Below are 26,319 nucleotides of genomic sequence, written 5' to 3'. Positions count from 1 at the left end.
CACAGCAAAAAAGGGAACTGAGGGCCTGAGTCACAGCAGCCCTGGGACTGTACTAGACCAGGCCTGATTCTGTTAGGAAGTGGGAATTAGCCTCAGGCACAAACAGGAGGTGAGGCCAGCCAAATCCCTCATGCTGAAGCGGTCTCAGTCTCACCTACCTCACAGTGTCGGTGTTGTAGAGAGAAAGTACTTGTTTTTAAACACAGTGGTGATTTTTCTGTTTCATCATGTATCAAAAAATTTTTAAAAGAGGAAAAGAATATAAAAAGTATAAAACTGAGCACATTGCACCACCCTGTGGTGAATGCCCTACACTGATACAAAAAGAATTCATTGTAAAAAAAGAAATTAGCTGATGGAAACATGCAGACTGAAAAAAAGGACTAAAGAAAAAAGTAAAACACATACTCTCAATCACCAAGTATCCTTAATTATGAAGACCAAACAAGATGGAGCAATGTATACCCCAATGATGAAAATAATTACCTTCAAATCTGAAGAAAATGGAGCAGGTTTAAATGACATGGAACAATAAGATCTGGAAAGCAATATCGGAGGCGGTGGAACTTTGCTTTTCACAGCAGTTGCAGGTTGCTGGAGACTAGTATAAAATGAAATTTGTTCTGCTTCTGCCTTCTGAATTAAAACAAATGCTTCCTGTGGTTTAAAATTAAAGCCAAAGAAAAATGTTACTTGGCTAATCTATACATCTGATACATAAAGAAAGAAATATGAGTAGCAAAAAAGATCCAATGAACAGATTATTATGAGATGTCATGACAAGCAATTTTTCATATGATTTTATATGTTTAAAAACAAATTCTTGATTATTTCATTTTGTTTTATACATTGAAAAATCAACACATATAATATTTAGCTAAAAGGTCAGTACAATGCATCATATTGACCTTTTATGCACTGGGAACTTCACTGCCCCAGCTCCTGTGCAGGAACACAAATTGGGTGCGGATGAGGTGCACCAGGCCAAATACTCCCCCATATCGGTTCAGAAAGAGGTGGGGCAACCTGCCACAACTAAAACTCAAGCCTGCAGCCTGGCATGAAACCTCCAGTGCATAAACGGTCATTGTGATTTTAAAAATCATATGGCAGGAATCAAGGAGATGTGTATATAGTAACTAGTCACTGTATTTTAATCTGCAGGATTCTGGGAGGTGGGTAAGTTTATATTTCTATACCTATTATTGACATCAGTACAGCACACACAGGATTTTCAGTGGCTGTCTTCACGTGTTACACATAATGACCGAGAAACTGCTGGTTGGAAAAATTAATTTGAGCTTTCTTCAAAACTTGTTTAAAGACACTGAAGTCCCTTTCAACTGGTTTGAGCTGCCACAATCCAGTTCAGTTATCAAACAAAACTTCTGGTTCAGTTCATAGTTTGATCTATGGTTTGGCCACAAACCACAATTTGAACTGCATTTTCCCGGTTTGTGCCCATTCTTACCATTATATATGACCTGGGAAATCTGCAGGTCTACAGTTTCACTGGCAAACAGAGCTACCTCAGAAGCAGAAGGGGAAAATTTCATTTTACTCAATCCAATCCATCAAATTGTCTGTAATGGGATCTGGACCATGAATACATATTGGGATGATACACACTTTAAAGTTTATATTTAAATATGGGCATCAGTAGAAAACAATATTGTCAAAAGTGGATAGCAAAAGATTTAATTAAAGGTAGCAAATTTCTCTGTATTCTGAGTTATTCACCCGAAGCACTCTACTGGAACACGTATTTTATGAAGAAGCAGACATATAGTATGTTTCTAAGATTTCCCTGAGGAAAAAAAAAATTCATTTCAACATCAGAAAATCTGGCATCTTTGATTAAACCTTTGGATGCTCACTACTTGAGTAACAGCTATAGCCTGAAAAAACAGAATCACCTTCTTTGCATTTATTGTTTGGGAAAAAAACTTGTTTATCTATTTTCCCACCTTCAAAAAAGAAAGCCTGCTGCTACTGTTATTTCTGAACATTTATAATGCCAACAGTATCCGCAGAGATTTCATTTTATAGAGTGTTCTTTCAATAAACAATTATGAGTGATAATTAAATATTAAATATTAAAAAGAAAAGTGCACCATAGTAGGATGTTCATTAATTTTCAACATAATTTATATTACCTCAAGGAGCTGGTTTGGGGAAGAACTGGCTAATTCTAATGGATGCAGCAGTACAGCCTTCTCCATCAGGAAGAGCGCTCTGGACAATTTATTCTTTTTTATTTGATTCACTACATCTTGTTCTGCAAAACCATTTTTAAAACAAGGTAATACATTTTCCTTGTGTAAAATGTGGTAACCATAAAATATTTTAGAAATACACATTAATGTACATTACCTGCTAAACATTTGAACGTGTTCACATCTTTCATAGGGGAATTTAATGTAATGCTTTTATCATATTGGGTGTCTAAAAGAAGGAATATTATTTTGTATCACACATGCCATTTACCTTATGCTATCTACTTAATGCAATGCATAAAATTCATTATAAGTTCTGCATCAATGTTCCCACTACAACACTAGTACTACTGTCTTTCATTTCATCTGAGCCTTTGGTATGCTTAAATTTGAAGCATGCACTGGAGTATATAAAATTTCATTATCTTTTATGCCATTCTGGATAATTACATACTTTTCAAAACAAAAATAAGCATTATGGGTACAAGTGTTGCTAAATAGGGATGGGCACAGTGTGACAATGAATTTTGGTGCCATTTATGGCAGTTCATAAAGAGCAGAAAGCAGGGGACTCAATGCAGCTGAGCTGTTTGATTTAAATGGCTCTGAGACATTTAAACCCTGCTTTCTTCTCCTTGCAAAAAGACAAGAAGATCAGAAAGCAGGGGTTTAAACTTTAAATGACTCACAAACCAATTCAGGTTATGAACCAGCATATTCATTCATGGTTTGGTCGGTGATTCAGCCACAAACCACAAAATGAACAGTAAATATGCAGTTCTTGCACAACCCTATAAATGCTAAATCAGATTTTTCCACAGCAAACGTAACACGTGAATAATTACAATCATATTTTTAATCTCCAGGTCCTACCATCTGGGATCCCTGATTAAAGCTAGGACTCCCAAAAATACATTATAATTTATCAGTCTGTTTGTATGCAATTATGAGCAACAATTTTTTTAGGAAGTTAAAAATACTGAAAATCTTATAAAATTATGTCACTAATATTTACTGATTTTCTTATTCAAATGTACTATTCAGTAGGTGTGTAACTGCATTACACACCGTATAAGATACTCTACCTGGAATGAATATCCTTATTTTCCTCCAAATTTGGAGGAACATGTATTAGGGTAATTTATATCCTGCCTTTCTTCTCAGAAACACAAATACACACAATAAATGTAATAATTTTGTTTATGTCATCTGGATGAAGCCCACTATAGGAACAATAACATGCAATATTTTTATGACTTATATAATCACATGGATAGAAAGGTACTTTTGGATGATATCTTATTTCCAAAAATAACAGTAAATTACATCAATCTGTGGCTATTCTTCTTGTTCTTACCTTGTGCCAAGTTAAATAATTTAATAGCTACTCGATGTTGAGCCATAATAAGTTCAAGATGTAAATCCATAATAAAGTTGTTTCCTATCATTGATTTCTGGGCAGGTTCATTTTCTGGAGCCACATTCAAATTTTGCTCATTTTTTGTCAGCTGATAAAAAGTATTAATAGAACTCTTAAATATTTATATTATACAATCCTTTGAGATATTAGTTTTTAAATGTTTTACAGACAATAGAAAGTAATATTTATACTACAAATACATCAGAAACTGAACTATACATTTTCTTTTAATAAGACATTAAATGAAATTAATGAAGAACATTGTTTTAAATGTTTTGCATATAGATTGTATTCCAAATGTTCAGTTATTTATGAAGATATTCCCTCTTTTGTTCCATTCCTCAAAACAAAAAAGTAAAGTGCATGATGTCCCATATTCTCCTTAACCATTCTTTGTTTGGGAGACTTTCTGTTTTCCACTTATAATCAACTCAGCTCTTGCCTTTAGGCAAATATGGTGGTAGTGGGAGGGCTCTTAAGTCACAGTTGACTTGTGGTGACCCCCAGAGTGTTTTCAAACCAAGAGATGTTCAGAGAACTATAGACGATGGTCTCTAAAACTTTACACCAGTAGTTTTCTAAACTATCCTGAACAGTATAACCCTATTACCTGTATAGAAAAGACCTTCTGAACAACTCAGTTTTGCATGGCTTGCAGAAAGCCACAAGAGGGGGGGGGTGCCTTCCTGACCTCATCAAGCAGGCCATTCTATATGGTGGGGGCCACAATGGAGAAATGCACACTCAAGGAGAAAATGTTTTCCCAACAGCTAATTTAATATTCTGGGGATTTTAAGGGTTCTGTGTTTTTATTATTTTATTGTAAACTGCCCCGAGTCCTTGAGAGCAGCGGCGAATGAATTAATGAATTAATGAATTAATGAATTAATGAAGGAAGGAAGGAAGGAAGGAAGGAAGGAAGGAAGGAAGGAAGGAAGGAAGGAAGGAAGGAAGGAAGGAAGGAAGGAAGGAAGGAAGGAAGGAAGGAAGGAAGGAAGGAAGGAAGGAAGGAAGGAAGGAAGGAGGAAAAATGTAGATTATTCTGTTCCCTTACCCCGTGTCAGCACAATCCCCAAACAAAAGGGCTATTGTTCTGGGGCCCACAACCCAGGATATCAACTTCATTGGGGTCAGAAAGGACTCCTGTGGCACAGGAACACTCTTGAATCAACCCTATGTAGAGTACTATTTTACAGGCCTTACCTTTTTGAACCAGTTACCCAACACTGATGTCCCAGCAGGTAAAACTGAGCGAGCGTGTGTCATTGCACTAACTGCTTTATCCAGGCACTCATAAGCTAAATGCAACTGTTCTGCAGGGCTTCTCTGAAATACATTCATACATCAGAACAAGCTGTGACAACAAAAATGTATACAGAAGTAATTTTGAATGTAAGAAAAGACACTAAAATGAAGATGGGGAAAATGAAATCCATGAAGTACATCTGGACAGTCAAGCTCATGTTTTGCTGCTGTTGAGGAAATCTGAAGCTTCAGCCCAGATCTCAGAACAGAAAAAGCATGGATTCTGAGCAACTCAACTATGATTTCTCAGAAGCAGCTCACAGTGTGAAGAGCTAATAAAGTGGCTCAAGACAACCAGCTAAACAGGAAGAAAGTAATGATAATACCCCTTCTTTGGGCTAGAGTTCAAAAACCAGAGATTAGTAATTTGCAGCCCAGCATTAGACCACACTTCCTGATTCATAGCAACCCTTAATAATAGTTCATATTTCAGTAACAGGTCACTTCCAAATCTATCAGGAGTACATACTCATAACAGGTATTTAAAATTGCACTCGAAAGCTCACTCCTTGAATAAATCTTTGTTGATCTTAAAGGTCCTACTGAACTCTGATTTTATCACACAAGGCTGTTATTGCTGTCTCAATAGTCAAGCAATATACCTCGCCCTCACCCTTATTTAATTTGTCCTTGTTTCACAACACACTTTGGCTGCATATCAACCTAAATATATATAGCACATGTCCAGTTAATGCATAGAGTTTTGAATGCTGTAGAATTTAGGAATTGTATATTTCTTAGTCTCTGTGACATCTGTTGTTTTTTGTAATAAAACAACGACAATAGTGGCAGGTTATGTTACTGTCTCAGGGTCCCAAGTATGTTTACTATATTCAAAATTATATCTATTATTCAAGTATCAAACAGAAAAGTATACCTGCATCACTGAAGGCATATCTTCAATACAGAATTCTGATAGTGCTATGGAGTCCATTTTTTCTCTTACTACAGAAAGAAAACACAAGTGATTAAGAGAACCTGTACTAAATATATCAAATTTATATTAACCACCAGTACAAGACCATAGTAATGATGGAAGCCCTCTGCTTCTTTATCTGATTTCCACAATTGTATATCTTTCCCAGACTCTGAAATAATAGCTTAATGCATGTAACTCAAAGTTAATTTTTCTCCCATACTACAGAACTCAAAGTAACGTATAAGAGCTCTAAGCACTCAGCAGTAAGATACAATGGACAGAAAACAGCCACCAATCACCATAAGCAAACAAACTACTCAGACAGTTTTCAGTCAAGAATTCCATTTCACAGATGAACCTAGAACAAACAGATTTCAGCAAAGAACACAGTACTACAGATCACTGTATGACCCTATACTATCTTACCACACAACAGGTATCCCCTCCATCACCAAATGCCATTTAAGTCCTCCCCCAAACTATTTCCATCAGCAACAAGTTCATCTGGTCTTTATAGAACAGTTATAAAAGTGATCTAAGTGCCTGAATTTGTTTTCCAGTATCATTTTTGCCCCCCTTTCCTTTCATATCATATGGTATTATTTTGAACTGTAAACTGCCTTGCATGCAACGGAAGGAAGGTGATAAGTGTATCTAATACTGCAACCAAGCATTTGGTTGAGACCAGGTGACTCTGCTCCCTCCCTCCCCGAAATCCATCCTTACGTTCTGCTCTGGACCTGTTTGCATCGTTATACTCTGTTACCTCTGTTATAGTTTAATGTTAATGTCATTGTTATTGTGAAAAGCTGAGTTCCATGTACTGTTTTCTGCATTTTATGTAAACCACCCTTAGCCTCAGGGGAGAGTGGTATATAAATACAATAAATAAATAACAATAGGAAGGGTGGGAAAGAAGAGGAAAACTATTCCCCCACACACTTGCTTAATTAGTTCAGGTTCAGAAACAGCCAGAAGAACAAAAAGGGGTCCTTTTTCCCATCATCTTATCTCCATATTCTCAGTGACAAAAAAACTGACAAGATTTCTCCAGCAACTGATTCTTCACCTCAGAACCTTTATTAAGATAACAATGCATAAATTATGCAAACACACTGACCAAAACACACACTCTGGATCCAAAGAAAAGGGGAAAACTTTACTGAGAAAAGAGAAAATCCAAGAGTAAGATGAGGCTAGAGGAGAGGGTCTTCGATGGAATAAATGGAATACTAATGTAATAAACAAAAAAATGAAATTCGAATGCAGTTAGCTAAACTTTATAATCCTGGGTGGACACCCAAGCCAGTTCTTTTGCACACTCCATATGCAGGTGGGATTGTAAGACAGCCGACAAAGCTCACATTGCTCAAATGGGACTAGGAGAGGAGGTAGATATGGGCAGCAGGTATTTTCCCATTTGAGGAAGGAAATAGCCAATTGTTAGTGCTCAGTTCTGAGGAAAAACATGGCAGAGATTTTGACATGAATGAATTACATAAATGGCTGGAAGAGATGAAGGCACATATTCCAGGAAAGAACCAGTTGGGTGTAGTGATTAGGAGTGCGGTGGTGTAGTGGTTAGGAGTGTAGTGGTTAGGAGAGCCAGTTTGGGGTAGTGGTTAGGAGTGCGGACTTCTAATCTGGCATGCCAGGTTTGATTCTGCGCTCCCCCACATGCAACCAGCTGGGTGACCTTGGGCTTGCCATGGCACTGATAAAACTGTTCTGACTGAGCAGTGATATCAGCGCTCTCTCAGCCTCATCCACCCCACAGGGTGTCAGTTGTGGGGAGAGGAACGGGAAGGTGACTGTAAGCCGCTTTGAGCCTCCTTGGGGTAGGTAAAAGCGGCATATTCTTCTTCTATTTACAAAGTGAGGAGAATATGCAAAAAAGGAGAGAAATTACTGGGAGTATATAATGAGATCACCATGATAAATTCATAACGAAAACTACATCCTAAATACTTAACTGGAATATCATTTCATAGTTTATTCCAAAACCCCACAGCTTTCCATGAAAACAGATAATACTAAAGTACAAAGAGCATGATGTCAAATACAATAAAATTCATATTTCCATACTGGCTTTGTTTTTTACAAGTTAACTTTAAATAATATATAATTAATTTTCATTAATATTTTCTTCTACTATTCCTAGATGGAAATGTATCTCAGTATCATCTATAAGCAGCTATCTTATTAAGCAGATACCTGAAAAGCTTTCAGATTTGAGTGTGTAGTTCACTGTATTCTCCATCACTTCAGTTAGACGTAAGGCAACTTCAGCCATCACCACAGCATTAGCATCTCCCAAATTAATTGAGTGAATTACTTCACTGAGAATATAAAGTATATGAACCCACTAAAGAGAAAACAAAGTCCATTGAAATGTGCTTTCCCACAAAATACACATATATGTGCACAGGTTATGAATGATTTGCTGTGAAATAACATGAAAATAATTTGTAGGAAAAGATTCTATATGATTCAATAGGTGGATTTTGATGATAAAACATGGGTTATAAATTATGATTTGATCAAACTCCTGGTTCATTGAAAAGTCCAAATGTAAACAGCCAACACAACAAATGTACTGGTTGGCCAAAAAAAAAACACCCCAACCCACAAAAGCAGTATTTGGGGATCTTGGGTATACTGAACCCAAATAAATATCAGTATTTCTTGATATTCCCAAATCTCAATACCAGTATGAAAGCAAATGCCTTCTCCACAACTAGCTGCACAGTCAAGGCTTGGAGTAAACTCTACTCCCAGACACTTAAAGGGATCTTAGTTCCTTTAATTATCTTGGCCTCAGACTTCAGTCCAGGCTGTTAAGGCTTGGAGTAAACTGACTCTGAAGTATTTAAAGAGCTCTCAGTCCCTTTATGCATGTGTAATATTTGTTTGGCAAGACATTGAGTAGGCAGAGTATTAATGAGCATAAACTATGGATGGGCACAAGCCAGTTCATGAACCAAAATTTGGGATAAATTCATGAATGGTTCATGATTCATGAATTCAAGTTTCTGACAGGTCAACCAGCACAAATTTTCAAGCAGTTCATGGTGGTTCAAGAATGGATATACCTCTAAATAGACTGTCTCTGCTTAATCTAATGTTTACCAGAGAAGCAGTCAAGGGAAGTTCCCTGCAACTTTAATGTCTCTAGTTTGTACAGAAGCTGTTCTATACACTCCTAAACCTCCTGAACTTGCACCTGGCATTTCCCCAGAAAACACTTTCCTTGGGGTTATAACTCAGATCCTGTAAATCCAATCCTTACCAAACTTTGAGGGTAGCTAGATGAGAGTCAGCCAGAGATCTCCTTTAAATTTGGTGCCTCTAGCCTAATGGGAAGCATTCCACTATGTCGTGAATGTCATGAACCCAAACTGGTTTCTTTGGAGGCTAAAAGTTTGTAATGGTTCATGGTTTGCAAATCCAGTACGCCATAAACCACGAACCAAACCACATTTTTCCAATTCATGCTCATTTGTATTTACAACATCACAACAATTTAGATGAGTAGGCAAATCACATGCAGTTTTCCCCTCCTCAACAAATATAGTTATAATAAAAGATTACCTTGGAAGTTTGGTATTTACGAGCAGTCTTTAAGTAGTTGTCTCCACTCACCAGGATCTTCTGAATTCCTATCTTACACTTTTGCCACAAAAACATTATTGCATCTATTATCATTTGTCTGTCTGGCTGGAGGCCCTGAAGAAAAAGCATTTTTTTCAACAGTTTCATAAACAAGTACTGACTAATTGCCCATGGTAGAATACACACAGCAATTTGTATTATGTCCTTTTTAAAAATCCTGATTCTTGCACTACTTTAGAACTGTGGTTATTCATATATGGTTACACATCATGTGTATTTGAAATCTTATTAGAGTCGCAGTTGACACATTCACTTGTTTTGTCACCAATGTTCATCTCCAGAAACCAATGTCACTGGCATGAAGAACCATCTTTCCAACTGATTTTCCCATTTGCTCTGAAAGAGCTTCATTTTATTTACTTATTTAAAAATTGATATCCCACCTTACCTTCTTAGGTTCAAAGCAGTAAATAAGGTAACCATAAAGATACAAACAAATGTAATGTAACAGTCCATCAGCAAGATGAAAGAATACAACAGGGGGAAAAAGCCAGCCATATCTGTCTCCAATTTACCCCTTACCCTCTGAAACTCAACTGTGTTTCACACTTCCATGAATACAGGAAATACTTCCCCTTCTGAAACAACTCAAGTAAACCATTTCCAAGGGAGTATTCAGACAACAGAAAAAGTCACATGGCAAGGCTGTCTGAGGAACACAGCTGGTGCATGAGGGTACACTGAGAGATGAAGTTTGGTAGGCATGAGGGCACTATGCCATGAAGGTAATAATCAGCACTTGAAATTGAGCCCAGCAGCAAAAAGCTAATTGATACATAACTAGGGTCAATATATATTTCAAGGAGTTGATGCTAGACAAGGGACTTTACATTGCATTTTGTACAAAGTGAAGCTTCAGAGACATCTTCAAATGCAGTACCACAGAGAGCCCAGCTGGTAGCATGGATCAGCAAAGCTAAGCAGGCAGAGTCTGTAGCATGGGTGTGCAATTTTTTAAAATTCAGTATTTTTCAGTTCGGTTTTATTTGACACTCCCAAATTTCGATATTTCCAAAAAATCCCAGATCCTAATGGTATTTGGTGTGTTATTTGGATCTGGGGTGGGTTTTTTTTTTTTTTTTTTTTTTTTTTTGGAAATCCAATTCTGGGGGAATCCAGATTTAAAAAAAAAACAAAACAGTCCAATCCTGCCTAGGCTTGCTTCTTCTGCAGTCTAATTTAAACTAAGCTGCTGGAGAAGTAAGCCCCAGGAGCTTCTGTGCTGCATAAAGACCATTGCTTTGTGCAGCAAGATCAACCCTGGCTGGGCTCACTTCTACTGTGTCATGACCCTAGGAGTGCACTGCTGCAAAGTCCCCTTCTATCCCCTAACACAGCAAAATCCAAGGCTCAGGTACTTAATCAAAGTTAGTTTATTGAACAAGAGGTATACAGGAATTACCAAAGGTAATTCGTGAAACAGAAGAATTGACTGCGATGAAGCTCTGGGTTTGAGCTGGGGTAATATAGACACAGGATCCCCACCACTACCACCTTCCCAAAGACAAAAGAAGACCTTTCTCATGAAAGGACATTTGATCTTGTTGTTGTTGTTAGTTGCGAAGTCGTGCCCGATCTTAGCCAGGTGCAAAATCCAGAGACAAGTGGGATGGGAAAGTTGGCCAGATAGTCTTCGCTAACCTATACAACAACTTGTTTACCAATTCAACGGTGCAGGGAGAGATACACATATTCATACTTCCAACAGAAAGCCAACATACAGTAATGAGGAAACCACCTCCCTCTGGGAAAACTCAGGGAGGATCCAGGGGAAAATAATCAGGCACATGACATTCTGCCCCCATTTTCCATTGTTTCCAATAGATGGGAAAAGCTGTGAGTCGTGAGTGAACTCCAAAGGCATGTAAAGGACTCAGTCACTTTAAATACTTTCTCCAAGTTGAGAATTCACTCGGTTTTTTCAGCTTGGAGAAACAAAATTCACACCCCTTGTCTGTAGCCAAAGACAGTGGTCCCCCAGTCTATCTGCAGTATTTTGAACTAGCTGTAGCTTCTGAATACTCTTTGAGTACAGAGTATTGTCTAGATATAATTAAGGCATGGATTACTGTAGCTATACTTGACTGACCCAGGAATATGTACAGTTGACACACTAGGCAAATGCGATCTAAGCCATTATAGCCACTTGCCTGTCTAAGACCTTTTATGCATGGCGGCAGCTAACCCATGCTGCCGCCATGCTATTGCGGCGGGACACAATGCCCCGCCATTCTCCATGCATAATGGGCCTCCATGCATAATGGGTGTCAAGCAGCACTCCTAAAATGAGAACTTGGCTTTTCAAGGAGAGTATAACAAGGGTAATCTGAAGTCCCTGGCCTACCTTCTAACCCAGCAACTTCTGTCTAGTCAGGATAAAGTTTTAGCTTGTTCGCCCTCACCCAGGTCAACATACTTGCCAGACCACTTCTGGTATAAGTCCTCAAGAACACAACACTTGTCACACCAGTACTGAGGGAGGTTAGCTTAGTTTCATCTCACAGCTTTGTTTTAGCTCACAGTACACAATTTCAGTTTTGGAATGGCCTGTCTAGAAAAGTGTCATCTCTGACGATCTTTAGGAAAAATAAAAGTCTGATTTTAAAGCCCTTTTGGAAATTGACTTGCCGCTGCGCTAATTGTCTGAGTCTATTGTTGGTTTCAATGCTTATCGTGTTAGTTGTGTATCTGGAGACTGCTTTGTGTAGATATCAGAAAAGTAGTATAAAATATTGTCAATAAATAATTTACATTTTTAATATAAAAGAAAATAAAAGAAAACGGGGGGGTCTTTCTTCCTTGACAATCTACATTTCAGAAAACTCAAATGGCCTTTAAACCCTGCACGTGCCCTTCACTGCAAAGCAAAAGCATCAGCTGTTAGACCATTTCTGGGGATACGTGCTAGCTTCTTTTGTACTTAAGTTCTTTAGTACTAACTTCTTGCAACTGCAGTTATTTTTTTGAGCTGTCTGCTTTCTTTAGAAGAGTTATATTGTCTTTAGAGTAATAAAAAAGAGAAAGGTATTAACTTTCCAAAACGGATATATTTATATATTAGTTTTGGTAACAATGTGCATCTTATATTTATTGTAATTTATTGAACATATGTCCTCCAAATATTTCATATACCAATGGCCACAACTTTACTATACCTCTTTACAGACGCATGAATACAGTGTCCTCGCCAACCGGAAAAGTTCATCAGTAGTTTCTCCAACTTTTCCTGATGATTGTAGAGTTTAAATTTGTTAACAGATGACGAAGGGGGAAATTAGAACAGTCAATTTCAAAAAAAAACAATTTAAATTAAACTTAAAACTACATCAGCTGAGATTTCAACCACTGAAGAAAGAGTAGTGAAAATAAAGTGCTGATCACGTTTAAAGGCAGCAGAGAAAATGTGACCATTTAAAATTTTTAACAATCATGACTTTTAAGCGTCAAGTGACTTTACAAGGAATTACCTGCATGCCAGAAATATACAGAAAATTGTAATTCCCCCAACCATTCTTCCTGCTAAATAGCAATCAGACAGATCCATCCAAAATTTAGTGTAGTACCAAACAAAGTATACAAAATCTGAATAACTGAGGTAGTGATACAATGTCACATGGTGTGATACAACAGCCCTTCAATAGCATTACACTAGTAGCTGCATTGCAAATACTGTAGATTTAAGGATGTTAGTTACATTTGGGAAAATGTTAATAAGTTATTTTTATTATAGTTACAAGAAAGCATAAAAATACTTTATAAAAATGTTCTCCTGATCTTATATTAAAATCTCTTAATGCAGCCACTAACTAAAATAACTATTTCAGATGACAGATGGCTATAACAACACACCTTGAAATGCAAGGGATTTTCTCCGTGAACCTCGAGTAAAAACTACATCTTTGATGCTATTTTCTTGAACACACAAATTATGCCTTGGCTTTCTTGTAGATAGTAATGACTGCATTGTAAGAAGTAATTTGAGCTCTGCTTCTGCCTTCTTCCATAATGAATTATCTTGACTCTAATAAACATTAAGAGAAATAAAAATCATTTACGTGGGCCTCAATGCAAATTAAATTATTTTGATATATTACATTAGGTTACCTTAATAAAAGTATAGAACAATCCAACTGTTTGATCAAATGCATCCCATTCTTCGTAGCTGAAAGCCATTTTAATAAACCTCAGGGTAGCTTCCGCAGTAACAGTATTCTTCCCTACAGCCATAATCCCAAATGTGGAAAAATTAGGAACACAATAGATAAAATGTCTAAACAACTAAATTGTGTTTATTTACTAACTGTATATATATAACATTGTAAACAATGATAGTGGCTTAGGAACCACATACAGTTTTTTGACATGCTACCTGTGTCTCTCTTGAAGTTTCCCATGACACCCACCCCATGATCTAAGAAACTAGCCAATTTATATTTTTATCTATTTTGAAATTAGGATAATTTCATTGTGTTTATGGTTATAGCCCAAAGATAAAGCTAACTGCTTTATTTTTAAAACACAGCACAATTTGTCCATGACAATAATATCAAGGTTGTAGAAATGCCAGGGTTCTTTGGATGAGGCCCAGTCAATATAGATAGCTGTCTCAGGTAACAGAATAGGCATCCCATTGTGAAATACTAAATTATTTTAAAAAAATTCTTGCAAATAGAAAACTTAGCATGAAGAGAGGTTCTAGCCACTGCTTCTCCTGCAGAAGTATAGTAAAACTTGGAGATTTTGAAGACAGGGAATCAGTTATTTTTTAATTATTATTATTATTGATTGATTTTAATATAAGAAATCGAAAAATAGCAAAGTACATTAGCAATTAATACAAATTAATTATTTCCTTATTTATTTAACTAATATTTTAAAACTGCTTATCTATATAGTAATTTTGAGAGCCAGACTGGTGTAGTGGTTAGAAGTGCAGACTTCTAATCTGGTCAGCTGGGTTTGATTCCGCGCTCCCCCACTTGCAACCAGCTGGGTGACTTTGGGCTTGCCACAGCACTGATAAAGCTGTTCTGACCGAACAGTAATATCAGGGCTCTCTCAGCCGCACATACCACACAGGGTGTCTGTTGTGCGTAGAGTAAGGTGACCAGATTGTTCCACTTTTGGAGGGACATCTGGGGGCACCTGGCAAATTGTACTTATGTTGAAATTTTAAAAATATATATTACAATACTATTTTTGCATTCTATGCATTCTCTGAAACTTTTTGTTGCTCCATATAGACCAAATTTTTAATCAGGAACCCCCCCGATCAATGGTGTCCCGCTTTACCAATGTTAAAATCTGGTCACCTTAGGGTAGAGGGAAAGGAAGGCGACTGTAAGCCACTTTGAGACTCCTTTGGGTACAGAAAAGCAGCATATAAGAACCAACTCTTCTTCTATAGTCTATACAGAAATGCCATTGCTCTTGAAATTCTTCTGTGGATCTGCTATTGATTCAACATCAGCTTGGCCATTTTGCATAGTTCTCCCAAGTTTGTCTGACTAGTCTATAATCTTAGGTACCTATTGTTTCCAGAGCTTTGCTATTACAATTCTTGCCACAGTGCCTGCATGAAAAAAGAAATCTTCAGCCTTTCAAGGAATGTTTTCTGGCATTATACTCAATAAGATTTCAGGATTCATAGGAATCAATTATTTTGTAACAACTCTGGAGAACTTAAAAACTTACAAATTCCTTTACATCAGAACACTGACCTGCAAGTCTTTCCCTCACTTCAGATAGATAAGGGCTTTCTAAAATTCAGTGACAGTGGGGAGAGACAACCCCATCTGTTCAAAAGTGTTCTGCTGCTTTAAAAGGTTATATTATTATAGTTATATAATATTGTTCAGGGTGATAGGCAGAGCATGTAGTAGGAAAGTGTGCCTTGGTTGGTGGGAATTGTACATGTTGTTCTCCAAGACCAACAGAGTGAGTAACTGTGTTGTAAACTCTGGAAATTTCAATTGATCCAAAAAGCAGCAGTTGAAAAATGGCCCAAGAAATGACTTACAAATAAAAACAATCAATTCACCTGATAATATTAGCTCCATAAGTGATGATGATGATGCAGTTATTACACCAGGATGATCAGAGGATGAGATTCCATGTACGCCACCTTTAACAGAACAAACTGGTTAACCCTTTCCATTTGAATAGTTATATTTGTTCAGGTTTTAGTGCATTAAAGTAATATAAAATTGAAATGTATTTCTTTCATGTTAGTTTCTTAACATAGCATTTTCAAATAAGAACTCAATAGTTATTTTAAAGTAAGTTGCCTTGCTCAAATTTCTTATTGCCTCCCAAACCATGGCCTTCTGTAAGATAGATCTACTAAAGCCACTAGTCTTTCTCCATTTAATGTATCCCCTTGTTAAAACTCACAATGGATATAAGCACACAGTCTATACTGTCAACCAGAAAGTAAGCTAGAAATACATATGTGGGATATAAATCACAGAAAAATAATCACCACCACCAAGGATTCTAGTCATTTTTTCCTGATTTAAGTACAATCTCCATTCAACTCAAGTAGTTGGGGGACTTAGTTCCCCTACAATGAATATCTACCACTAACAAGTGAGCCTTTCACTCATGCAAGTGGCCTTTCTAGTTTGTTAACAAGCATCAAGATATAGGCTTGGACCCTAAAGTGCTGATTTACTGTTCTAGTGCCAGCTACTCCAACAGAACAGGTTGTTCACCTACAAATTTTGGGAAGAAATTTGCCAATTCTAGCCTCCTACCACTGACTCCCAATTTGCTCCATAGAGATGTCAAACTCATTCGTTATGAGGATTAGATCTGACAGGCCTGGGCCACGTCTGCCATAAAATGTAATGCCTGGTATCAGAGATATAAGCTTTAAAAGTGATTCAGGCCAACCAAATTAACAATATTATTTTTTATTCAAAATACAAAACAAAAACAATTGATTCCTACAAGTGAAAGCATTTCATTTACTGGGGAAATCCACAAATGCACCAATAAATGTTTTTAATCATATGAAAGTCTATTTTTCCCCTAGCTATTTCATTTAATTTCTTCACAGCTTCAACTACACACACCTCACCATATGTACCTGTGCATCTGTTCTCTCCCCTACAAGCAGCCTACTGACTTCCTTCTCTCGCATCAGTTGCTTGAATGCTGTGGGCCTTTTCGCACAGGGATCTTTGTTGCAAATTGTTTGCGGAATGAAAAATCGCCATTTAAAATAGTGGAATTCGTCGTTATGCATACCTGCCTTTGTAGTGGAATCAGTTGCGTTTTTTAGCGTTTCCCACAGGCTTCCGGTCTCGGCAGAAATCGCTAGAAAGGAAGCGCTATTGCCAAGCTCGTCCCGCCCCTGGCCGTCAAGCAGCCAATGGGCAGCCGTTAGCATGCTCCCAAACAGCCCCTTTCCCTTTAAGAAAGGTTTTTAAAAAAAAAAAAACGACCCATAGCAACGAATCTAGGTAGATTCGTTGCTACGGAGAGACCCATCCAGCTGCCTAATGTGAGCTGTCGTTTGATTGTATGATCGTTTGCACGCTGCCTCGAGTGATAAAAAAAAATCCCCCCCCCTCTCACGGGCTCGATTTTCGGCTGAATTTATTTGTAAAAAATAAAGGGACTTTATTTCAGCAAACGGGCTTTTCAGTGGTTTGTGCTTAGTGACTAAAAGTGAAGGACTGAAGCCAGGGAAGCCTCTAAACAGAAAGAGGCTCGCCGGTGCGTTTATCCCCGCTCGCTCGGAGAAAAAAAAATGGCAATCGCTTCGCCGGAAGTTTGGAGGAGAGAGCCAGGGGGAGGGACTTTGAAGAACCAGCAACAATGGTAACGCACAGGTCTTTAGCGCTACTGTTGCAGATTGGTTGCAGGAGTGTATCGCTATCCGGAGGGTGAATCCACTTTTCTGGATTCCCCTGAAAGCGCCACAACGAAGCGCTTTTTGCTGATTGGTTTCAGGATTGTTGCAGATTGTCTACGACGTCGTGGGTTATGGCAAATTAGTAGCGTTTCCAAATAGCAACCATTCTGCTACTTTGAAGCCGTGCGAAATGGCCCTGTATTTCTGACAGCCCCCAGCCATATTTTTGACACCCCAAGTCTACTGACTTACAAGGAATACAATTCTGTGGAACAAGGATAACTGCATTGGAAGATGGAGGAAGGGAAGTTGCCTTCCTCTAACATGATTCCACTTATGTTGCTGATGGTCCAAGTCATAAATCATGAAGCTAAACTTACACTACAATCCTATTCTAGCTGGAGCCTACTGGAATTAATGTATTTAGGCTGGAATAATTTTGCACAGAATTGCTCTGTTAATTACCTCTAATATTGGTAACAAGAGAAATAAAAGAAATAAGTTTGGTCTTCCTTATGTACTACTGTATTAACTTTACTTTGTATTAACTTTCTCTGTACATCATATTTTTTTCCAATTACCTGAAACAATGTCCGTGCCTGCAAAAAACAGCTCTGAAATCACATCACGAATTTCTACTTCATCAGGAACAGGAGGACTAGGGATCAGTGTCCTCCTATTTTTATCAAATAGAGCTTCCAGGATAGCAAAAAAATGAGATGAATTACACTCAAAGAGTTCCAGAAGCAGACGTTCTGTGATTGTACGAGGCCATGGCAGCTAAATTAAAGCAAAAATAAAACATCAAGAACCTCTTAAATTTCAAATAATCCATTGCAAATACCACGTCCCCCCAATACAGCCTGAAGAGGAGGTGACTGAGAGGGGATCAGATAACCATCTTCAAGTATTTAAAAGGCTGCCTTAGGGCTAATCCTGCGTTGAGCAGGGGGTTGGACTAGATGGCCTGTATGGCCCCTTCCAACTCTATGATTCTATGATTCTATGATTCATATAAAGGATGGGGCAGAGTTGTTCTCTCTTGCCCCAGAGGGACAGACCAGAATCTGTGGGCCAGAATTTTAAATTAATTTAAAAGAAATTCCATCTAAACATCCAGAAGTTCCTGACAGTTACAGCGGTTTCTCAGTTAAACAGGCTTCCTGGGGAGGTGGTGAGTTCTCCATCTTTGGAAATTTTTGAACAGAGGCTGGATAGCCATCTGACGGAGAGGCTGATTCTGTGAAGGTTCAAATGGGAGGCAGGTTACAGTGGATGAGCGATAGGGTTGTGAGTGTCCTGCATAGTACAAGGCGTTGGACTAGATGACCCATGAAGTCCCTTCCAACTCTATTATTCTGATTCTAAAATCTTCATGGCTGAGTTATTCTTTTCTATTATGGTAAGTGTTCAAAGAAACTTATATAAATCATTATACCGAATGTTTTTCAAGGCAAGTTTTGCTTTTTTATATTGTATTCATCATATGAAGCAAGTCTTTATGGAACAGAATTTCTAAAGAAAATTAATCTGTAAGACATTGCAAAAATCATTCCAAAGACTTTGTATGCATCTATGCCAGCCTTTCTCAATTTTTTTACCCTTGAGAAATCCCTGAAACATTCTTCAGGCTTTGAGAAACCACAGGAGCAGCATGATTGTGCAGAATATAGTTGGGAAGCATAGCTGTGTACATGCCCACAGGGATCCCTCCCATTCCCACCTCCTCTAGACCTATTATTGGCCATGGAGGAGGGGTTTTTGACATGACCATATATGGACATTTCATCCAATAAATGATTAGCAAATTTGAAAAAATATATAAATTTAATTAACTCCCACTCATTCAGGAAATCCTTCCAGGGCTGTTAAGAAATCCCAGGGTTTAATGAAACCCTGATTGAAAAAGCCTGATCTATACAGAATCATAAAATCAACTATTAGACCCATTATGCATGGGGGGAATAACGCACATTCGGGGTGGAATGGCGGTGACTAAAATCACCGATAACTGGTTGCATAATTGGTTACTCTGGGTTTTGCCCCCTCCCGTGCATAACTGGTGTGCTTCGCGTCTTCCCCCTCCGCGTTTTCCATGTGACCCGAAATCGCCGTTTCGGCAGCCGTGCATAATGGGCCTTAAACACAAATTTTTAAAAAACTGCTGTAAAATGCCACAACTTACATATTGTGCTTCTTTTAGATTAGTTCTCAGTCTTGGTCGAAGAAGCCCTTTTGGCTTTCTTCTGGGTTCAAATGCAGATCTTTTGAAGATCATTGTGGCCATCTAGCCCAAAGAGATGGAAGGAAAAGTAGAAATGTTTATATTATCTACCTGTTTAAATATACAATTTCCATAAAACATTTGTACCTTCACAGTGGCTTCTTTGAATATTTGCCTTGTTTCCACATTTAATGATGAAGAACTCATGTTTTCCATTTGTTTTAGTTCATCAATTTTGCTCAGACCACGGCGTGCAAATACCTACAAAATTAAAACATTTATATCACTTGAGCATATGAGATTATTTTAGTTTTAAAAGAGTGCAGCATGGAAAGAAAAATAACGGTAGTAATTATCTACTAGAATCCACCAGTCCTCAGGCATTCAGATTTCCAAAACTCACCCTAAGGTTAGCTTCCAGGTAGGAAGTCCAACAGGACACAGGAAGGCTGGGAAAGTTATAGTGTAGTAGATCCATTCAATAGTGGTGACAATCCAAATCTAGATGATCATTAAGTGTTTTAAACTGAGGATACAGATAACCAAGAAGGGAGATGGAATACCTACCAGGGAGATTCATTAATGAACTAGGAAAGTGGTAAGCTAGAAACAGGATAGGAAGGAACATTCTGAAGTCAAAGACATCTTCTAGTAACTAAACACAGAGACACAATCAGCCATAAATATATTGGTCCCTTATCACAGCAGAATCTAGCAATGTCCTCTGTTCAGCAGACTTCATGATACCAATAGTTAATACTCAAGGGCAATTTTGACTAACATTATTTTTCTGTTTTGCACAAAAAAGTTGAATATCCATGTCTTTGAACAGACCTTAATAGTAGTTCTTAAAAGCAGTTTGTTTTCTCACATTCTTGTACAACTTTTAATGCACATTAAAATGCGTTTGACAATTACAAATTGCTACCTCTCCATGAATGCCCAACTGGCAGTCATAGTAACACTGGCAAACAGCAGCATAAAGTGTAGTTCTCCAAGTCAAGTAATGCACAGCTAAAAGTGGGACTGATGATTCCATACATACACAAGCCCACAGTAAATATTCCAGCACCTGTTAAAGAGAATAAAACTATAAATTAAATGTCACATTCTACAACAGATTCTATTTAGATTAGTTCAAATTATATAATTATATAGTTATAATTAAATTATATTAAAATGGTAGTTTTGAATTTACATTCAAATGAAACTAAAATACAAACTGGCTTTTTTAAAATTTAAATTTGATATTCATGTATGGAAATTTGATTTAAATGTGCTGCAGATTGAGGCAAAAACACTTTCTCATGGGACTTGCAGTGCCATGCTCAAACAAGGCTGCTACCTGTGCAAGGCAGTTCTACATGTCATACAGTACACATAGCGACCCCCACCCCCTTAAACAAGACAGTGCAGGTCAATATTTTTCCCTGGTCAAAGTCATATTTAAATCGGAGTTTTAATGGTGCTTAGGATGCTAAGCACAGCGCAAGAGCCTCTTGTGGCGCAGAGTGATAAGGCAGCAGACACGCAGTTTGAAGCTCTGCCCATGAGGTTGGGAGTTCAATCCCAGCAGCCAGCTCAAGGTTGACTCAGCCTTCCATCCTTCTGAGGTCGGTAAAATGAGTACCCATCTTGCTGGGGGGTAAACGGTAATGACTGGGGAAGGCACTGGCAAACCACAGGGGCCTTTTCGCACAGGGATCTTTGTTGCAAATTGTTTGCGGAATGAAAAATCGCCATTTAAAATAGTGGAATTCGTCGTTATGCATACCTGCCTTTGTAGTGGAATCAGTTGCGTTTTTTAGCGTTTCCCACAGGCTTCCGGTCTCGGCAGAAATCGCTAGAAAGGAAGCGCTATTGCCAAGCTCGTCCCGCCCCTGGCCGTCAAGCAGCCAATGGGCAGCCGTTAGCATGCTCCCAAACAGCCCCTTTCCCTTTAAGAAAGGTTTTAAAAAAAAAAAAAACGACCCATAGCAACGAATCTAGGTAGATTCGTTGCTACGGAGAGACCCATCCAGCTGCCTAATGTGAACTGTCATTTGATTGTATGATCGTTTGCACGCTGCCTCGAGTGATAAAAAAAAAATCCCCCCCCCCTCTCACGGGCCCGATTTTCGGCTGAATTTATGTGTAAAAAATAAAGGGACTTTATTTCAGCAAACGGGCTTTTCAGTGGTTTGTGCTTAGTGACTAAAGGTGAAGGACTGAAGCCAGGGAAGCCTCTAAACAGAAAGAGGCTCGCCGGTGCGTTTATCCCCGCTCGCTCGGAGAAAAAAAAATGGCGATCGCTTCGCCGGAAGTTTGGAGGAGAGAGCCAGGGGGAGGGACTTTGAAGAACCAGCAACAATGGTAACGCACAGGTCTTTAGCGCTACTGTTGCAGATTGGTTGCAGGAGTGTATCGCTATCCTGAGGGTGAATCCACTTTTCTGGATTCCCCTGAAAGCGCCACAACGAAGCGCTTTTTGCTGATTGGTTTCAGGATTGTTGCAGATTGTCTACGACGTCGTGGGTTATGGCAAATTAGTAGCGTTTCCAAATAGCAACCATTGTGCTACTTTGAAGCCGTGCGAAATGGCCCCAGGTATTGAGTCTGCCATGAAAATGCTAGAGGGGGTCACCCCAAGGGTCAGACATGACCTAGTGCTTTACCTTTACCTTAAGCACAGCACATGCTTTAAATAGTCTAATCTCCTGTGATAGGAAGGCTCTCAGCCAGTGACCAAGCAGGAAAAAGATTATAAACTGGGAGAAAATTTATTCCTTTTATTTTCTTGCAGAGTCAGATTTTTGGTGTACAACATACATTAAAATGCTAATACATTTGCAAATGAGCTAAAAACTGTTGTGGACCTTTCTAAGCATATAGTTTTCAGCTAACCATGTCTTTTCAAGTCAAATAATTATGTCACTATTTTTAAAATCCACTTGATGGCACTACAGTTTTAACTCAAATACTTTCAGTAGAAAAATCATCCATATCAGAATGAGACACATTGTATTCAGATGGCAAATTTATTATAAAATATATTTATCTGCACTGTTGTTTATTTTAAAATCAAAACACTAATCAACATTTACTTGCTTGTATAACTTCCTTTTATTTTAGCCAGATTTTGGTTTGAGTACAAATTATAAAAACTAACTATTAAGGCTTATATTTACAATATAAAGTCTATATATCTTTATAGTTCGGTAGCAAGACGATCAACCAATATACTGTCTAGCTTAAAACATCTAAAGAGCTACTCTAAGAAGGCTCAAGGTCATTTTCCTGTTTTTTTTTAACTTCTCTTATAATAGGAGACCTTCAAGCCATGTCACAAGCACTGTCTGTTTCAAACTTAGCTTACTGTTTTACTATGCAACCTCAGGGGCATCAGAGAAATACAAACATAAAGTTGCATACTTCTTTGGATCCAAGATCCGAGCATTCTCTGTTCTGGCCCCTACCTGGTGGAACGAGCTCCCAGAGGAGATCAGGGCCCTGACGGAGCTTAAACAGTTCCGCAGGGCCTGCAAAAAGGAGCTCCTCCACCAGGCATTTGGCCGAGACCAGATGTAATCTACAGCGACCAAGGGCCCCTGCTCCCCCCCACCCCCCCCTCAGAATTCAATCAATAAGCCACCCCCCTCAGAATCCCATCAACAAGCCCTGGACCTGTTTGTGTTATGATTGTTTATTGTTATACTGTGTTGTGTTTGGTTGCAATTGTTGGTTATTGGTGTACATGTTCTACAGACTGTTTTATGTATGGTTCTCTGTTATAATGTAAACCGCCCTGAGCCTCCGGGGAGGGCGGTATAAAAGTATGATAAATAAATAAATAAATAAATAAATAAATAAATAAATAAATAAATAAATAAATAAGTTCCTCCATTTCTAAGATCCAGTCTTATAGCCAATTATAGTGGAACCTTCTATCTTTTTCAGTTATTCCTAAGCTCCATTTTCTGAGTATGCAACCTCATGTCTTAATTGCAGATTAAAAATTCTTTTAGGGTTTCAGTTAATGCTGGTATCACTGAATCTGCACATTCTGAATCAAATCACTGACTGGAATGATTGGCCAGTTCAATCACAAAGAAAACCAGAACTGTGGGAGGGATCAAGCTGGGAGATTACAAAAACCCTGGAGCAAGCTGAGCCAAGTAGCCTGACAGTCCACTAGGAATCTACTCAAGAATGACACCATCAAATTATGTCAGCCTACTTCCGAGTAACACACTTGGGTTATAATGGCATGGTCACTCAGTTAACTTTGATTTTATGAACTAAAAGATGGAGGGCAGTATATGCACAATAGTTTCATATGCTTGTTTTACATTGTTATACACTGAAGGAGAATGGGAAAAAGAAACCCTACAATCAGGAATGAACTGGTACTCTAACTTAAAGAGAATCACTCTTGAGTAAGTTTAATACATTATTTGTTAGAATTTTTGCAATAGCAAAAGCTGTATGCAAGCTGTGACATGCAGGTGTATAGGCAAAGCATGAAATGTAGATATTAATCTCAACTTACTTTTTAAATTTAAATTTATCCCTGAGGGCAGCAAACATACATTTGAAAGTACATAGGCAAAACTAGCCAAAATGTCAGAAAAGAAAGCTCAAACAAGATGCCCAGGGCTGTGCATGAAGCCTGACGACCCTTATAGAGCATCTTGCTCCTCCCTAGAGTTCACAAAATTACAATAAACTATGTTAGATAGTAAAAAAAATAAGATAAATAGAAATCTGCATAATGTGTATATGCCAAAGAATTCAGCTTTTCTTGGCATGTTTTTAGTAGAAGACAAACACTGCTGGCAAATGGGCATAAGGTACTTGTATCTGAAAGGTGAATTTTCTAAAATTCTTATAAAACCTTTTTTTAAAGTAGGGGACCACTACAGGGTTTTTTTTTTAATTCTATGGAGAAAACTGTTCTTCTGACCACAGGGGTCTGCTCACTAACATAAAGCCCAAGACTCTGTCTTTAAGGAGGGTATACCCAAAAAATCTAGAATGGCCACTAATTGAGCTCTCATGGCAAACTATTTCTACTTGCTTTGACATACAATATGAAGGAAGGAATTGCCATACCTTAGCAGATTGACCAACAGTCATCAAATGTCTACATATGGTATACATATAAATTGTACCTGTAAGGACAAATTTATTCTTTTAATATGTTTAAACATAAATATTTATGTCATTTGTGTGCTGGTTTTACAATGAGGGGCCTAAAACTGAACAATATCAAAACAGAATCCACCAATTCAAACAATTAAACAAAAGCAAATAAATCAGGGTTGGCCCCCAAAAGAGGCTTCCTAACATAGAGTGCCAGGCCGTAAGCCACCTATCAAGACTAAAGAGGCTCTGACTCTTTCCTTTGGCTTATGCCCAAGGACTCTTGGCCACACCCTGCATTTAAGTATCTGCAAGGTGAAGACAAAACATAGGCTATATACGGTGCCAGTAGCTTGTCACTAGTTTTCTAATTTGTTAGTACCTGTTTGTATCAAAATTATAATTCAAATATGTGCATAGGTGTCAAAACAGCACTGCTACCAAGGGCTTTTTTTCTTCTGAAGACTGATGACAGGCCAGTTTAAAGTAGGCTGCCCGGCAGAGCCCCAGCCAAGCCTTTGGGGAGAATTCTCCCCACAGAATCAGCTGTTTGGCCAGCTCTTTTGGTCAGTCCAGTTTAAAAGGAGTATCCAAAACAGCCCCAGCTGAGTCATCTCTCAGTTGTTTTTAGTGGCTTTGCCACTGCTTTTTCCCTTCAGTGTTTTTTTTTTTTAATTGCATTTATATATTGCTCTTCCTAGCAACTCAGAGTAGTTTTCAGTTCAAGTCTATTAACCTCCCCCCTCCCCCCCAAAAAAAAATAATGCAGGATTTCTGGAAAATCCCAGGTTTAAATATTTTACTGGTATTGGGATCCAGGTTTTTCAGGAATCCTGAAATTTTAAAAATAAATAGTTTATTTGTATACTTTCCCATCCTGTTATCTCAGGGTTGTTGACAACATACATAATAACATAAAAAACATACATCATAAAATAACAATAACAATAAAACAACAATCCTTCATTAAATACCACCTCCTAATATTGATTCCCCATGGGATTTTTCAGAGTTTGGAGGGATCTCTCTTGGTGGATGTTTCAAGTAGGGAGGCCAGTATTTCTTGATGTCATTGCCTGGCCTCAATCATAAAAAGGTAAAGGTAAAGGTATCCCCTGTGCAAGCACCGAGTCATGTCTGACCCTTGGGGTGACGCCCTCCAGCGTTTTCATGGCAGACTCAATACGGGGTGGTTTGCCAGTGCCTTCCCCAGTCATGACCGTTTACCCCCCAGCAGCAAGCTGGGTACTCATTTTACCGACCTCGGAAGGATGGAAGGCTGAGTCAACCTTGAGCCGGCTGCTGGGATCGAACTCCCAACCTCATGAGCAAAGCTTTCAGGCGGCTGCCTTACCACTCTGCGCCACAAGAGGCTCTTGTGGCCTCAATCATAGGCCTGGTGAAACAGCTGTTTTGCAGGCCCTCCAGAACTGTGTGAGATCCTAGAAAGTCATGATCTCCTCAGGCAGAGCATTCCACTAGGCCACGGACAAGGCCAAAAAAGCCCTGACCCTGGTCAAGACGAGTTTTATCTCCCTGGGGCAAGGAACCCTATGTAGGTTTAAGCTGCCTGATCTTAAT

At 38.4% G+C, this 26,319-nt stretch overlaps 1 protein-coding gene across 4 annotated transcripts in view; it reads right to left on the bottom strand.

Annotated features, from left to right (window-relative positions):
• The window catches only part of CFAP54 (cilia and flagella associated protein 54), a 147,648-nt gene that overhangs the window by 97,489 nt on the left and 23,840 nt on the right, over positions 1 to 26,319 (bottom strand). For 3 of the 4 annotated variants that reach the window (XM_077339115.1, XM_077339113.1, XM_077339116.1), the window contains exons 5-21: positions 24,709 to 24,767; positions 20,546 to 20,689; positions 19,765 to 19,878; positions 19,579 to 19,680; positions 17,975 to 18,173; positions 15,573 to 15,656; positions 13,637 to 13,749; positions 13,382 to 13,553; positions 12,688 to 12,758; positions 9,452 to 9,586; positions 8,075 to 8,225; positions 5,819 to 5,886; positions 4,840 to 4,962; positions 3,574 to 3,724; positions 2,374 to 2,445; positions 2,157 to 2,278; positions 487 to 657 (exon numbers count right to left, since the gene is read on the bottom strand). In XM_077339115.1, the coding sequence (XP_077195230.1) occupies positions 487 to 657; positions 2,157 to 2,278; positions 2,374 to 2,445; positions 3,574 to 3,724; positions 4,840 to 4,962; positions 5,819 to 5,886; positions 8,075 to 8,225; positions 9,452 to 9,586; positions 12,688 to 12,758; positions 13,382 to 13,553; positions 13,637 to 13,749; positions 15,573 to 15,656; positions 17,975 to 18,173; positions 19,579 to 19,680; positions 19,765 to 19,878; positions 20,546 to 20,689; positions 24,709 to 24,767 (2,051 nt within the window). The remainder of the gene's footprint in view (positions 1 to 486; positions 658 to 2,156; positions 2,279 to 2,373; positions 2,446 to 3,573; positions 3,725 to 4,839; positions 4,963 to 5,818; positions 5,887 to 8,074; positions 8,226 to 9,451; positions 9,587 to 12,687; positions 12,759 to 13,381; positions 13,554 to 13,636; positions 13,750 to 15,572; positions 15,657 to 17,974; positions 18,174 to 19,578; positions 19,681 to 19,764; positions 19,879 to 20,545; positions 20,690 to 24,708; positions 24,768 to 26,319) is intronic. The other variant, XM_077339114.1, reaches the window with a different exon arrangement.

Source organism: Paroedura picta, chromosome 5 (genome assembly GCF_049243985.1).
Source record: "Paroedura picta isolate Pp20150507F chromosome 5, Ppicta_v3.0, whole genome shotgun sequence".
Taxonomy (NCBI): Eukaryota; Metazoa; Chordata; class Lepidosauria; order Squamata; family Gekkonidae; genus Paroedura; species Paroedura picta.
The sequence above is the reverse complement of the archived record's forward strand: the minus strand, read 5'-3'. Positions and strand labels throughout refer to the sequence as shown.